This window comes from Conger conger, chromosome 13 (assembly GCF_963514075.1).
Source record: "Conger conger chromosome 13, fConCon1.1, whole genome shotgun sequence".
Lineage (NCBI taxonomy): Eukaryota > Metazoa > Chordata > Actinopteri > Anguilliformes > Congridae > Conger > Conger conger.
Window position 1 is genome coordinate 9,854,743 of NC_083772.1, and position 17,032 is coordinate 9,871,774.

The window sequence follows — 17,032 nt, forward strand, 5'->3', positions numbered from 1 at the left end:
CGGCTGAGGCAGCCCCAGATGCAGCTCCTCTCCACACTCCTGGTCACAGTTCTCCTCCCGATGGAGGGCAGTGTAGAAGTCCACTGCCTGCTGCCTCATCTCTGCTGTATCGCTGGTCAGCCCTCCTTCTGGAAGCCGGAGACAGACCATCTGCTTCTTCTGGGCTTCTCTCCTCCCCAGGTTAAAAAATAAACAGTTTGGAGGGTCCATGTCCCTTATTCCCAAATGGTAGGCATTTATATAGCGCCTTTATCCAAAGCTCTGTACAATTGATGCTTCTCATTCACCCATTCATACACACACTCACACACCAACGGCGATTGGCTGCCATGCAAGGCGCCGACCAGCTCGTCAGGAGCATTTGGGGGTTAGGTGTCTTGCCCAGGGACACTTCGACACAGCCCGGGTGGGGGATCGAACCGGCAACCCTCCGACTGCCAGACGACTGCTCTTACTGCCTGAGCCATGTCGCCCTTATTCCCACAAACTGGGGCCCTAACTGAGCCCCCCCCTCAATCTATCCTGCAGAAATCCTCTCTCTTTTGTTTTAGCATGGCAACCATTGTGCAATACGCCTCCCTCAACGTCCATTATCTCATGTTCCAAAGTCTGCACAGCCCTCTCTATCCTGCTGGTGGCCTAGGGAAGAGTGCTGAGCACTGCTGGAAAAACACCCGATTGTGAGCCTTCCCAAGCTCCCACCAGAGACAAAGGGAATCGAAATCCCTTTCTTGGCCCTGCATTGCTGCCAAAAAAATCCCTGATTCACCACAAGAATCTTCAAGCTCTGTAGCAGCTTATTATTAAAATGCCAGACAGGCTTAGTCGATGGACGGAGACAAAAGTCTGTCGTTACAAGGTGATGGTCTGTGAAGCTGACAGGATAGATAATACTGCTAATAGGCCCGAACACTAAACAATTTTATCCAGCGCTGACCCTATTCTCCGTCACCCTAACCCGGCTGGACTGCCTCGTCGCTGGATGCTTAACACTCCATGCGTCCACCAGATCCAGGTGGGTGAGGAGTCCAGCCAGACACGTGGGAGACAGCAGGAGGGGTTCTTCACTAAAGTAAAATCAACGGTACAGTTCAAATCTCCTCCAATGATACTTCAGTCTGGTCAAGCTGCGGCAGAGAATCCCAGCAGAGTTTTTTATACAGCTCAATCCGTTCTGACCCCAGATTGCGGGCATAAACATTAACAAAGCAAAAAAACCCCACCTGTTATCTCAGCCCCTAACCAACAGCACCCTACCCCCCACGATTTCTGCTGTTGACATTATATGTACTGCCAACCCGGGGGAAAAAGGATTGCCACCTCTGCGCTAAAATTATGACTGAGAAAAGCGAGATCCCTCCAGCCATAAGCCCCAATCCACATCTAACTTCTTTTGCCGAACCATTTCTAAAAGCACAGCCCTGTTCTGCCAATGCCTCCCACCATTAATATTTACATTTAAAGAGATAGAGGGAGAGAGAGAGAGACAAAAATCTCACATCTCTGGAGAATTAGAGCGATAGTAACAGTTTTTATTAACATTGAGCAATAGATTAACAAATTCTGCCTTCCTATTGTGTTTCTCTGTGTCCATGTCATTTAGTGTTGAATGATAATTACTTCAATGGAGGAATAAATGGTCTTTTTCAGCATAAATCAATCATTCACCCTTCCAGACGTGGTACATTCTTATAGATTGTCCTCAGTTAATAATTGCTGCATAAATCATGTTCTGAAAACTAAAGAGATTTTTTAGTTTACTTCAGCAATTAGGCTTCTTGAACAATATTTCAACAATTCACTCTGCATAGAGAAGAGTATTCTCTTGTTTGGTAGTGACAAAAAAAACATAAAAAACCCTCATTATTTAGGCCTTACTTTTAAATTGTATTGATTGCCACTATATGATAATATCAAAGCATCTTAAACTGTCTCTCCCTGATCAAAATTCAGAAGCAGGTAATAAAGTGTTTTGTTTTGTTTTGGAACTGGCATGATAATTGGAGAATTCATAAATGCAGAATGATATTGGTTTTACTGGAGTGAATAAGACCAATATCATCACATTATTTCAAGAATAATGAGAAACCACAGTTCCATTGTTAAAGTAATGCTTAACTGCTTCTATGGTCAGTAAAAATTAGATGTCAATAAATACCAAGCAATATCCAGTCTGGCTTTTCACACTGCAATTAGTTGGAGAAACAGTATGAATTTTGACTCGGATGAACCCATAGATAGCAATTTTCATTAAACCCAAAAATAACTTCAAATTACTTTGTGTCCTTGGTTACAAAAACTAATTGACAGGTTTTTTCAATATGATACCCATAACAATGCTAACAATTATTAAACAATGGTGAAGGTTCCATACTGCCCTTCAACTTAATTGGAATCATGATTAAAAAGTTTTCCTGGTACCAAAAAAACAGTTTCAGGGCTAAACTTAAGGCCAATACAAAAACCAAAAAACCGACTGCAATGCCCATAACCATAGTTTGTACAAGGGCCCGTTCCCATGGTAGCCATCTCTCTGCTAATGACTGTATTGACTGTACCACTGCTTGACTGTAATTGGCTGAGTACATGTTGTCTTTACCTGCGTTATTCACTTGTGTCATTAATATGATACCTTTGCTAGTTTTGTTTGGCTAGGTAAGCAGTTTATTCATACATTTGCGTGTTGCGGTATTATAAAAAAAAAAAACCCCGAATAATAATAATCTAATAATCAAATAGGCCCTGGTCCTTATCTTTGTTGTACAGGTAGTTGAAATTGTTCTTCCCTCTATGGTCTTTCAGTGCACTTATCCCTGGTATATGGGTATGCACTTTGCACTTTGTTGTACGTCGCTCTGAATAAGAGCGTCTGCCAAATGCCAATAATGTAATGTAATGTAATGTAATGTGTGCGTGCGCAAAAATACTATAAGACTGTGTGCAGGGCCGTCTCTTGTGGGGTGAAAGGTGGTGATGAAAGGTGTCCACAGCTTGTGACAGGAAGGGATGACCCACAAAACTTCCATGGGGATGGGGGGCCCAGGGCAATTTAGGGGGCCCAGTATTCCTGGCTTTGCCCCTGACTGTATGCAGTGAAACGTGTGCAGGTCTCCATGCCCTTCACTGCGGTATCTGAAGGTATATTTTCTGTCTTGCTGGCTGTGATATTTGCTGACTGAGGGAAGTATAATGAGTCTCAGGGGTGGAACATATCTGATTTATGTTGCTTATTTACTAGTTTAATCAGGAAAACAGGGCCCATGTCTGGAATAAACCGCATATTTCCCCCCCAGGTCCATGTGACCCTTCCACATACTGACATTTTCCTGAAATGTTTCGCCCAGCGGAAGCGATATCATAACTACTGTATATTATAAAACATCTGTTCATGCTTCAGGCAGGGGCAGGCCGCAGACCATGCCCAGCACCTCACTGGCACAGCCTCAATTCCCAGCAGCACCTGGTTTTGCTAACCTGGGGTCTGTAGCAGGCCAGGGCCCTATTTCATAAACGGCGATCTTGTTAACTTTATTAACATAGAGCAATAGATTAATTTCTCTGGTGGCCCGTCGCATAGTGGTTAAGGTACACGACTGGGACCCGCAAGGTCTGAGATTTGATCGCCGGTGTAGCCACGATAAGATCCGCGCAGCCGTTGGGTCCTTGAGCCAGGTCCTTAACCCTGCATTGATAAAGATGAGGATTGTCTCCTGCTTAGTCTAATCAACCGTACGTCGCTCTGGTTAAGAGCATCTTCCAAATGCCATTGATGTAAAGTAATGTAATAAACGTTGCAGAGCCTGATTGCAGAGCCTGATTATTCTCGATGTTTTGGGATAAAGTCAGGACGTTCGGTTTCATAAAGGGATTTCCCAATTTTGACAGGACAACGGTGTCTTAAACACAAACCTGCAAAAGCCTAGGTTTAAGCTTAAGTTAGGAGGATAACATGTATGTAGCCTATATACACTCAGTGATCACATTTTAAGGTAGATGTGTACACCAGCTTGTTAATGCAAATATTTCATCAGCCAAACATGTGGCAGCAACTAAATATATAAAAGCATGCAGACGTGGTCAAGAGGTTCAGCTGTTTTTCAGACCAAATGTCAGAATGGGGAAGTGGAATGTGATCTAAGTTGCTTTGACCGTGAAATGATTGTTGGTGCTAGGCAGGGTGGTCTTAGTATCTCAGAAACTTCTGATCTCCTGGGATTTTCAGGCACAGCAGTGTTTGCAGAGAATAGTGAGAAAAACAAATAACATCCAGTGAGCAGCAGTTCTGCAGGCAGAGAGGTCAGAGGAGAAGGGCCAGACCGGTTGAAGCTGACAGTACTGCAAATAACCACACATTACATAACAGTGGTATGGAGAAGAGCATCTCTGAACACAAAATGTGTCAAACCCAAACCTAAAGTCGATAGGCTACAGCAGCAGAAGACTTAAGTAAAATAAAATTGGAATAAATACCTAATAAAGTATTCACTGAGTGCAAACCACCTGGTGAAATCACACTCAGCAGCATAAATTAGCTCGGCAGAGGTGATGAAGGAGCCATCTTTGTAAGAAGAGCATTTATAAGATAATGTATTTCATCTGAAGGTCAAGATCTTAATAGTACCGTTAAGAATACTTCATGATTTAGTCATGAGTGAATCATTTACCTGCAGCAATTAATAGAAGTGCACATTGGAAAGTGAAGTGAACCCTGCAGATGCTGTATTTAGCTCTCGCAAGGCACGTGTTTGCATGCTCTTGGCGATGCTGAAAATATAATACACTTTATTTGTCCAGTCGTTTAATACATAAATGCAACATGCAGAGACCCTCATTCCTTTCTCTATACATCCATTTTTTTTGCCATGCGATTCATCCGTCCTTTATAGCAGGGTGGGTGCACGTTATCCGAGATGATTTGATGTTAGACTCACTAATCAAATTGTAATTCACGTTTATGGAAATGGGAGTGAGGCTGAATTTAATTAATCATATAATTTGCCACGAGACGCATCAAATTATCCTACATTGTTCAAGCGACGTGCGCGTATGACAGAGAGCCCAGGACACGTCAGGGTGTCACACGTGCTCACGGTGCGAATGAGGCGTGTACCTCCGGGCTTCTCCCTCCTCGTCAGTCACCTGCAATCTGCTCAAAAAAAGGGTCCCTCGCCCCCCCAAAAAACTGTATTTCAACCCAGAAAATGAGCCAGACAACCGAAAATAAAATAAAAGCCTATTATTTGCTATTTAGCCCATTGACTGCTTTTTGTAACTGTGCACATTTCCCAGAGAGTACAAGTACTCAGATGTTAGTTTAATGCCGAGTTAATTTCTCTCATTATCATTGATTTTGTTCCCATTCCGCAGTCAATATGTGCAGCTGCAAATTTCTACCTTTTAAAATATCTTTTTTTAAAATAATAATAATAGAAACACGAGGAGTCGTGACGCTCCGCATTATCAAAAGGCTGTGAAATTATATGTTTCGGTTGCCATAGCAACAGTTGCGTGCGTGTGCATGTGTGTGTGATGACGCAAAATGGCAGAGAAAAGTCTGGGTGCACAGGAGTTCATCGTTCAGGTCTTCCACTTTTAAACAAGAGCCCTGAAAAATATTATACAATCGGACTCATCTCTCCAATAAGAGGAGAGAGGAGAGGGCCCCGGGATACTTCTGAGGAAAATAAATTGGATTTTTTGAAGTTAACAAGATCATTGTAAAACTCCATACTGCCCAGACAGAGATCCCCTCTATTCCCCCTTTCACTTCAACTCCCTATTAAATGCTGTCAAAGAGAGATGAAGAGCCATTTATAACGATATGGCATATCCTTTTTTTTTTCGTACAAAGACTTGGGGATTCCTTATCTACTGGCAATGACTCTGCACGGCTGTGTCTGGGGAAAAAGAAAAATGTAATGAATTCCTATTTTTGATACGAGGCTATAAAACAGGCCATATTTCCTGCTTTCCGGGTTTCTATGAAACAAATGTACCATGAGTAGAGGGACTGTGACTGACAACTGCACCGTCGAATATTTCCACATCTGCTCAGACGAGCTTTAATGAGTCCTGCATTACCATCCTGTTCAGTTCAGTGGCTTTATGGGTATTTCTCATCTGACCCAGAAAGAGGCCATAACCCAAGACTTTCCAAAATAACCACTCTTCTTAGCGCTCTGTATGACTGGATGGATTCTAAGACGGAGGCGGCTCATGGTGCAGTGGATAGGACTGTCACCCGCTGGGTTTGAATCCCGACCAGGGCCTTTCTGTGTGGAGATTGCATTCCCTGGTTATGGGTATGTACTCTGCACTTTGATGTACGTCGCTCTGGATAAGAGCGCCTGCCAAATGTCAATAATGAAAATGGAATGCATTCCCTCCCCATGTCTGTGTGGGTTTCCTCCCACAGTCAAAAGACATGTAGGGAGACTAATTGGAGACTAAATTGACTGTAGATATGAGTGTGTGCGTGCATCCAGTGATGGATTGGCAGCCCCTGTCCCTGGTATACTCCTGCCTCTCACCCCAATGCATGCTGGGTGAAACCCCCTATGACCCTAGCCAGGAATAAGTGGGTTGGATAATGGATGGATCCAGAGTATAGGGCTGTTCTGCTGCCCCTTCCTTAAGATGTAGGGTCACACATTACTGATACGAGTGGAATGAGGCTTTCAGGGCTGGTCTCTTGGAAGTCTAGGGACTGAATCTGGGCCAGTACTGCTATTCATCCTCCCTGACCTCATGGAGTGTGTGAATTTACAGTGCGCGTTAATATTCAGCCCACGTCCACTGGAGACATAGCAGGGGAGTAAGGCTACCAGGTCACGTGACCTCGTTGCTAATGGTGCTTCAGCGCTCTGAATAAAGGCGTATGATAGCTGGGCGCAGCTCCTTCAGGAAGTCATCGTGGGAAAGGACAGGGAAGCGGTGATTACCTTGTGCTCCACGCAGTTTTGAGTGGACTTCAGCTGCAGGATAATTGAAACGTGAGGTTCTACCCTGCTCTCTCGCAACTCTCCTCCTTTTTAACTTTTTTTTGGGCTGAGGTTTTGGGTTTATGAAATGACTTTCTGTATGTCGTTTATTTTTCCAGAGAGAGAATTCTACAGGGGGAAAAATATGAAATCAGAAATCCAGCAGACTACCAACTTCTGATTTAAATAAATGTAATCCCCTGGTTATTTGCGACACTCCCTAGAACTCCCTGAAAAAGTGTCTGGAGCTCAATTGCACATTCTAATTAAAATACTGTGTAAATCTTACTGAAGATTGAATTAATCTTATTGAATGTTATTGAATCTTATAAATGATAACATACACATATTTCCCAATTACAATGAGGGCAACACCTCCCTTTCCTTTCCTTTACCGAATCAGAAATGGAAGAAAGAAGGCAAGTCAATTTCTACAGCAGTACTTTTTATATCAAAATAGATCACGTTGTACAGCATTCATTGCACTGTAGAAATGCTTCATTAACAAAAAAAACTTCTAATCCTTTATAAGGAATTGCATACATTATTATATAAATATCACATGATAAAAGAACCATGTTCTTTTAAACACACAGATAACTCAAGTTCAGTCTCGTTTGATAAAAAGGCCTCGTACACAGTCATGGACAGAGGGTAGCATGCACCTCCAGTGTAAAAGGCTGTGCAAGATTCACACTCATGAAAACATTTACTCCAGCCAAGCGTAAATACTGACAACAGTTCTGCTCGCCCATGACTACAAAATCAGTACACCTGAACAGTCATGTTAACGAAGATGCGCACACACATACTCTCTCTCTCACACACACACAAACTCTCTCTTTCTCTCAAGGCAAAACGCTTGACACATTACACAAACAGCACGTTTCGCGCGTATCACATCACACCTTAGGCAATGCAGGCCAGTCCGAGCGCTCCAGCTCAGTGACTATAACTCCTCTCTGGCGTTTCTGTGCGGCCTGTCGGAGTCCGTGTCCTCCGTGTCGTCCACCAGCCACTTGTTGAAGACGGCGATCGGGTCGATGTTCCAGTGTTTGTGGAAGGAGATGGGAATCTGATGAGCCAGGAAATCCGGGGAATAATCCTCTGGCCTTGCCTGGCAGGTGGGGTGGGGGGGATAACAGTCACAAAAACATGCTTTTAGCTGAAACGGTGCTATTTAACGGGACTGTGAGCTCTGAGCACAAAAGCCACATGTGAGGCTCAAATGGACCCAACAGCAGGCACAAGAGAAAAAAAAAAAAAAAAAAAAAAAAAGAAATGTGAAAATGAGATAAGTGAATGAATAAATATAAATGCAGTATAAATAATAGACTATGATAGCCCATGAATGATCAAAAACAGAACAAACTTCTCTTGGCTGCTTACTGAGTGGGAGTGTAGCATCTGGTACTATGTAGAGGGCATTCCTTCTGTGAAAAGCAGGGAGGGGTCTTGTGAGCTGAGGTTATATTTTAGGCAACAGAGGCTGACACTGTAGGACACTGTGAACACTGGGTGATACACAGTGATGGTAGGACAGGGTTATGCTACCTGGAAGAGCACACAGTAGCATATCCCTGGGGGAGGGGGGAGGGGGAAGGTTTTGTGCCGTAGAGCCCTGTCCTTTTGCAAATAAAGGCTGTTTTATTTTAGAACAGGGGGCCTCAATGGAAAAGGGTATGCTACCTGTAAGTGGAAAATGTTAATTTTGTCTGGCCAAAAAAAGGGGGGAAGGGGTGTCATGGGGGGAGGAGGAGGCACTCTGTGGCTTTTACAGTATATTTCTCTCACACTCAAAAGTGCTCATGCAGTGATGAGAGCTCATGGCAACCATTTTGCGCCAGAAATCTCACCACACATCAGCTGAGGTAAAGAGGGAGAGAACAACTTGGTGGAAAATATGGCGTTTCCTAAAATTACCAGCTGCCTTGTGGAAAAAGAGGATGTGTCCTGGCCAAGAAAAGGGGTTATATCACCTGTCGGAAATGGGAGAGTCGCCCGGTAGAAACGAATCCGTTACCTGGTGGAAAAGGGGGCTGTGGGTGACCGGGAGCCCCAGGGCGTTGAGACACATCCCCAGGACCATGTCGTCAGGGGCGTCGTTACTGTAACATTTACAGCCACTTCCCAGCAGCCTTTGCACCGCGGCTCTGCTGAACAGCATCCTGGGGGAACGCAGAGGGGAACACCGCTTAGGCCAGAGTGCGTTCCTCATGAATATCAGAGTATCGCTTCACGTCGGTCCGACTAACATTGGAAAAAAAAAAACTGAGGACAAATTAAAAATAAACAAACTGGTGTTAGGAGAAGAAATGCGCCAGTGAAACTTGCCCTCCTCCACCCGTGATGTAGCTGTAGCCACCTTGGCCCAGGCCATAGCCGTATCTCTCACCCAGGCATAGTGGCTCACCGGGCCTGTAACAGCCCAACAGGGCCTGCAGTCTGGGAAGGCTGGGGGGGGGGGGGGGGTGGAGAAAGAGGGGTGAGGACGGGGGTGGAGAGAGAGGGGGAGAAGGAGAGGGTTGGGAGGGAGGGGGAGAACGACAGACGCAGACAGAGACCGTTACAACCACGCCATTCTCACATTCACTTCTTTGCTAATGATGGTTTTTGCTGCCAGCATACTGCTTTACAAACTTGGTCCTGGGGGGGTCCCCTGTGCATGCTGGTTTTTGTTCCAACTGTAACAGCAATCCCAAATAAACAATTCTAACAAGCTGTTAATTCTTCCTAATTATGTTTTCATGTTTTGAGGGATTGTTTTTACCCCCTCAGGTGTCATTACGTCAGGGATTTGCAGCTGCACTTGGAACAAAATCCAGCACACACACACAGCGGCCCCCCAGGACCGAATGTGAGAACCACAGCGCCAGGTCATTAGACCATGAGAACACTCTGTCAGACCTGTTTCAGAGCAATACACTGCAAAATGGCTATTTTAAGTCTTTTAGTCCTGGGATGAGACTTTCTTATCAATCAAATTTTAAGTTACCGTTCGCTTGACACGTTTTTCTTATCTCATTGAAACACCGTGAAATAATGTCTCACCTCATTGGCAATATTTTTGATTTGCAAAATAAGAAATATGATTTTAAGTGCAAATATACAGTAAGATTAAAATACTTGTCCAGATTGGCTTTGGTTTTTTCGGTGTTGTAAGTTTGGGACCTTTCATTATCTGTTGTTATAAACAATGTTGTACTACAATTACAGATGATAAAAATAATGATACTACATCACCATGAAGCTAAGGTTAATACATTAATTCCTGGGAAGAGACATTACTATCCCCATTGTGGAATGCCGTTATGCATTAATTCTACTAAAATGCATAAATAAATAACTGAGTGAATAAATAAGATTAATAACTGACAATAAAACCGTGACATACAGGCAGTAATACAAACAAATGACATTGGACAACCGCAAAGAAACAAAAAAACATAGAAAATATGTAACAAGCAGTGAAAAGCACATAAAACTAGCAAGGCCTGGAAATCAGTGGACACACAGAACAGCCTTATTTTTACCGAGAGATGAGCCGAAAGAGAGGCTGACATTCTGCATCTGTTGTTCTTTTTTGCACTGTTGGGACATGAAAGTGCCTCCATGTTCTCCCAACTCCCCGAAGAGAGGATTATCAACATCTGCCAGTATATTTCCCCAGTCATTTTCCTGCAGCGCTGTGAGACCAATCCGCTGTCCCCCCATTGATTTCGCAGCTTGTTGTTGCCGATTTTCCCCGCTAGTATTTTTGCTACCCAGCAGTATTGTCAGTCTTGCCTTTGGAAACTAACAAGTGAAGTCCCCGGGGCTTTTATTAATAAAATAATAAAATGGTGGCCTCATGTTGATGGATCTTTATTGTGAAACAGTAGATTATTTAAGCTTACGCAGGGCATTACCTGATCAGAGTGTCATCATCTACAATCAGCAGCCATTCTGTATGAGCCACTGCGTCGCTCAAAAACCTCTCCAGGATGGCAAAGGTTTTCCCACAATGCCCTGCAAAACAAAACAAAACAAATCAACAAAACAAACGATTTACTTCCACCAGCATTAAATGTTGCCCATAAAGCCTGTTGTGTAGACAGACCTGGGAATCCAGAGCAAAGACTTATAAATGTCAGGTCAAAGAAAATGTTTAAACGCTCTCTTTAAAGTTTAAACACTCCGCAGCAGATAGCAGCCCACAGGTGATGTTTCAGCAGAGACGAGACCCGGGGCAGCATTGTTTTACTGGATCCACCCTGTGCCAGGACCCTTATTGACTCAACAGGAACTGAGCTGCCAATCGTCCCCCGCACGGGTGCCCTGACCCCGCAGTTCATTACCAGCCGGACCCCGCCCACTCACCACCACTCGTCCGATACGATCTGCAGCAGTGCGATTTTTGATCGTTCCCAAAGCGCAGTTAAACATCCCCGCGGCCGGCTGATTTATTACCGTCCTTTATTTATTTATATTCAACCATTACAGGTCAGGAAATCCTTAGGACCAATTAATGCTTTCCGTCTCCGCTCCCCGCAAAATGCACTGCAGGAAATGAGAAATCAATAGCGCTATTCTGCCTCGGGGATGAGACCTGCGGCAGGAAGGCTCCGCCGGGAGCCGCGCAAAACAAACTCCACCCGGGCTGGCACGCTAACAAAGACATCCAGCCGGAGGGAAGAGAGGACACGGCAGGGTGGCAGACAAACAGTCTGTGGCCAAAAAAGAAAAATGGCAAACAAAAGCGAGTAATGGGAGAGACCGACCCTCTTTCTGAAAGGCTGGGCACAGAAGGGGGGGGGGTGGGGGGGTGATGAGCTGCCAGGAAGAGGAGAGAGCCACACAATGGAGACGGTGAGATATGACGGCCCTTCACTGCGAGAGCCAGAGGGTGTGAGGGAGGGCGGGTGGGTGAGCCCTCCACTGAGAGAGCCAGAGGGGGTGAGAGAGGGCGGGTGGGTGAGCCCTCCACTGAGAGAGCCAGAGGGGGTGAGGGAGGGCGGGTGGGTGAGCCCTCCACTGAGAGAGCCAGAGGGGGTGAGAGAGGGCGGGTGGGTGAGCCCTCCACTGAGAGAGCCAGAGGGGGTGAGAGAGGGCGGGTGGGTGAGCCCTCCACTGAGAGAGCCAGAGGGGGTGAGGGAGGGCGGGTGGGTGAGCCCTCCACTGAGAGAGCCAGAGGGGGTGAGAGAGGGCAGGTGGGTGAGCCCTCCACTGAGAGAGCCAGAGGGGGTGAGAGAGGGCAGGTGGGTGAGCCCTCCACTGAGAGAGCCAGAGGGGGTGAGAGAGGGCAGGTGGGTGAGCCCTCACTGAGAGAGCCAGAGGGGGTGAGAGAGGGCAGGTGGGTGAGCCCTCACTGAGAGAGCCAGAGGGGGTGAGAGAGGGCGGGTGGGTGAGCCCTCCACTGAGAGAGCCAGAGGGTGTGAGAGACGGCGGGTGGGTGAGCCCTCCACTGAGAGAGCCAGAGGGTGTGAGAGACGGCGGGTGGGTGAGGATTACTGGAGAGGTGAAAAGGCCTCGGAAATGCAAAGCAACGATTCTGCGGGCTCCTGGAACAGCTGCTGGCAGCCAGACCCCAGAGAGCAGCAGCGAGACCGCCAGCCCCCACCGAGACGCGGTTTCACCGAGACGCGGTTCCAGACGGGCGCTGTGCACCACGCTCTCCGGGGACCCCTCTCTGCCGCAGTCAGAAATGCTGATTAGCACGGCTACGTTAGCGGGAGACACGGAGGGATCTCCACGTGGGAACAATTAGGGCCTTCACCCTGTCAAGAGGGCCGAACTCCCCAAGCAGGACCCGCTAATGACCCAGGGGAGTGAGCTAGGCAAGAAGCCGCTGCCAATGCCCTCTCCCACCCCAAGTACATCGCCGGGAGTGACTCAGGCAGTGCCCGCACACACATCCTCAGAGACCCCAAAACCTCAGAGTAACGACCCCCCACACACAGCCTCAGAGACCCCCCACCCCCCCCCATACACTCTACTTTCTTCCTAATTCCAGCAGCTCTTCCGTCTCCAGGTTCTCCACGATGAAGACGGAGAGCCTTGCTCTGAGCAAACGGTTCCCCCCCCGCTCTGAGATACTCGATTCATGCATCAGCCTGTCATTGAGTTATGATGATTACTGCAATTAGCTGCTTTTACCATTGAAAAAGGCTTATGGGCTGATTGTGACTCTTCGCTCAGCCAGTGAGAGCTCTGCGGAGCACAGGTGACTGCCACTCAGGCAGCTGGTAATTACGCTCCTCATTGTGGAGTGCATAGGCATTCAATTAAGCTCCATTTTCTCTCTACCACGCGTTCCCAGGCGATTAAGACCACATTAATGTGGGAGAGGAGCAATCAAGAGCTTCAACACAAAATTATTATGTGTGTGTGTGTGTGTGTGAGTATGAGTGCATTAATTTCTACAAAGTGAAACCAAAATTTATTTAAAAAAATACCCGTTAAAAACTGAGACCACTTTAAGCACATGAATAGTTTGATTGCTAAAATTGTGGAGTACAGAGACAAATCAAGAAAAAAATATGTCTGTCTCAAACATTATGGAGCTCACTCACATATTAAATGACAAACCACCTCACCAGCCAATCAGAATAAAGTTACAAGTACTCTGCACTGCAATTAAGTACATCGTAATTATTCATCTGAAAGGTGCTCACTCATTACAGCCGGGCTCTGAAAACGTTCGTACCTTCTGAAGTGAAATATAACAGGCTAATTATCTGCAGAGGCACAGAAGACTGGATACTGATGAGGGAGTAGGAGCTGGAGCCTCTGACTAATTTCCCCAAATGCAGCAGCTGTAGGCAGGTTGGAAATGCAGTTTCAGTTTCAAACGCAGTTTCCTGACTAAAGGAACCCATTCAATGTCATGAGCTGAGCATTTTCAGCTGAGTAGGTTGAAATGGCAGTTTCAGCTTCAAACGCAGTTTCCTGACTGAAGGAACCCATTCAATGCCATCATGTGACCGGAGCAGGGAGGGATAAGCACTTCAGCATGCACTTATTACACATCACTTTGGATAAACGTGTCTGCTAAATAAATGTAATGTGATGTAATTGATAGGCCGTCTGGGGTGATCCCCGCCTTATCTTATGCAGGTTTTCATTCCAACAAAGCCTTTATTCTTCATGACAGGCACGACCACATGACAAGCACCCACAATTAAGAAAAATCAACAGCTTGTTAAGATTCTGGGATTGCGAACGACGAGAATTAAAACCAGCATACAGAGGATGTTTAGTTTGGCAAGGTAAGCAGTGTTTGGCTAGGTAAGCGGTTTGCTCATACATTTGCGTGTTGTGGTATTACGATTTAAAAATAAAATTAAAAATCTGATGATCAAATAGACCCTGGTCCTTATTTCTGTTGTGCAGGTAGCAGTTGAAATTGTACTTCCCTCCAGGGTCTTTCAGCGCACTTATCCTGGTTATGGGTATACACTTTGCACTTTGTTGTTCATCGCTCAGGATAAGAGCGTCTGCCAAATGCCATTAATGTAATGTAATGTCCCATGAAGTGAGGTTGGGAACGACTGGCCTATTAACATACCCTACTGGGGTTTAAACCTACAAGCACATTACTGTATATACCATCAGAGGTAACATTAAATATGGTGGAGATGATGTTATATTTTGTTCAGTATTGTATATTTGTTAATCTGCATATTTTGTGACTATAAACTCAGAAAGCATAATCTGCTCTGGAGGAATGCACTATGGGTAACAGAGCAAACACCATTCGCCTTATAAGCTCTCCACAGTACCTGGGGTCCGTCAAGATCCCACTTAAAACCAAACCAATTATTCCAAGCACCAAAAGAGGACTCAGGTGCCACATTGTGTCATGGTTGTTTCCAATAAATGCTGCTCCTGCAATGGATTCTCAATTGTAATTGAAGTTAGAAGACTAATGCATCAGGGGACTGCACACTCAAACATGAGCAATAATCAATCAGTCAATGATTGCGAAAGGAAGATGATCAAGCCAATAAAAGAATGACCACAACATTTAAGTCTTAACTGAAATCTTATACAGTGGGCTCCACAATTATTGGCACCTTTAATAAAAATGGAGAAAAAAGGCTGCATATAATAAACAACATGAATAATGATCTATATTTTATGTTCAAACATAACACCTGTATTTTTCAATGCATTTACTCACGTTTCAATGTTTCTTATTTAGTGATTAAATTTTTTCTGAAAACCACTGGTGCCAAAAATGAAATCACTAAATAAGAAACATTGAAACATTTCTTGTAAATAAAATGTATTATAGTTTGATTTCATTATTTGTTTGATTTTATTATTGTACATAAAATCCAACAAAATTGAAATTGAAAAATCTAATTTTACCAGCATGGGAAAAGCCAAAGAACCGTCAATTCAGATGCTAAAGATGACCATAATAGACCATCACAAGTTGGGTAATGGGTACAAAAAAAATACATAAATGGTTATACATACCAGTGAGGCAATAATATAAAGACGTAAAACATGATTGCAAAACGGGCCAGGAAGAGGGTGCAAGTGCATATTATCTCCACAGTCGGAATGGAAGATGGTGAGGCAGGCCATAAGCAACTCAAAGTGCAGTTCAAGAATTGCAGAGATTGGTTGTATCTTGGGGTCACCAAGTCTAAAAGAAACTTTGGTTGATTTAATTCAATAATAAAGTACACAGCTTTACACATGTTGGAAAAAAAAGCTTATTATTTTTTAGTTCACAGCATTTCTTGCGCATATTTATCAAGGGTGCCAATAATTCAGGAGCACACTGTACGTTTGCTTCATAAAAATCACACATTGTTCGGTTAACTGAGGAAAAAGCAAAAACATCTGAACCAATAATATAAATCAAGAGAAACTCCTTATGAAAAGAGAGAGTACAGAGAAAGATTTATGCACATAACAGCCATACTACCAACTACAAAGTTATTACAACACGACTCGAGAGGAAACAAAGGAGAACAATGCATCTCATTTCTGGAGCGGTTATTTACTGCCATGTAAACAGCAGTGTCATGATGTACAGCGACAGTTTGTTTAAATATTTGAGCTTCAGCAGCACGAGAGGCACTCAAGAGGTGATACTGTTATTCATGAGTTATTCATCATTCCCGCAGAGGCAACACAGAAATCGAAAAGAAAACCATTAACCTTTAAGTCCATCTAAAGGTTTTAAGAGAACCTTTAACTTTAACCTGTGTGATGCTTGCAGTGACACGGTGATGGACAGTGATATACCAGGTCATTTCAGCCACACTTCCAGTACTTTCAGTTAGTTGCTGATAACATGGCTTTAGTCAGATGGTCTTGGCTACATTCAGCTGATTGCCTATGTAAAACCATGCACTTATGTACAGTTCTTACTTACGGTACCATAATCCAATGTTGAAAAACCACCTAAGCCAGTCTTTTTTCAGAGTAACAGATTAGATATCTCAGGGATGGATGATAACACACAACTGATCAAATACAGAGGCAATGTTCATGTGCAATCAAGGTGTATATGTGCAATGAAATATGTGACTATAATGTTCTTAACTGAACATTTGAATGCTGAAAACCAGTATTGTTTTAACAACCAGTACTTTTAACTGAAATCAATGAAATGGAAAAAAACAAAAAACTTTAAGTTAAGTTAAGTTGGCAGTACTCTTAGTGAACAATGACTGGACAGGAACCTATTATTGTGAAAATCAGTATGATGGCAATGACAATGAAAAACAATTCATGAATTCCTTTTTATTTTGCCTTAATGGAAACTATTGCCATGCGGGGCACAAACACGGCAAGCAATAGCACCACAAATCATAGGAAACTTTTCGAGACGGGCACAGATTGCATCCTAGTACAAGCCTTCTGTGATTGTGCAGCTGTTTATTTTTATTGACTACAAAGCCTGCATGTACAATGCCCACCTAAATTATTCACACCCCTAAAAAAGGTTATCAAAAACAACTGTATAAAAGAAATATTTTTCAATTAGAATTTGTTTTCACATACACAGAAACAAATGAACACAGAAATCAGTAATATAATAATAAGAAAAT

At 44.2% G+C, this 17,032-nt stretch overlaps 1 protein-coding gene across 1 annotated transcript in view; it reads right to left on the reverse strand.

Moving 5' to 3' along the window:
- Positions 1 to 7,422: 7,422 nt before the first annotated feature.
- b3glcta (beta 3-glucosyltransferase a) overlaps positions 7,423 to 17,032 on the reverse strand; it is a 75,696-nt gene continuing 66,086 nt past the window's right edge. Inside the window, exons 12-15 of the mRNA XM_061217008.1 lie at positions 10,889 to 10,988; positions 9,315 to 9,434; positions 9,004 to 9,148; positions 7,423 to 8,097 (exon numbers count right to left, since the gene is read on the reverse strand). Coding sequence (XP_061072992.1) covers positions 7,930 to 8,097; positions 9,004 to 9,148; positions 9,315 to 9,434; positions 10,889 to 10,988 — 533 coding nt within the window. The 3' untranslated portion in view covers positions 7,423 to 7,929. The remainder of the gene's footprint in view (positions 8,098 to 9,003; positions 9,149 to 9,314; positions 9,435 to 10,888; positions 10,989 to 17,032) is intronic.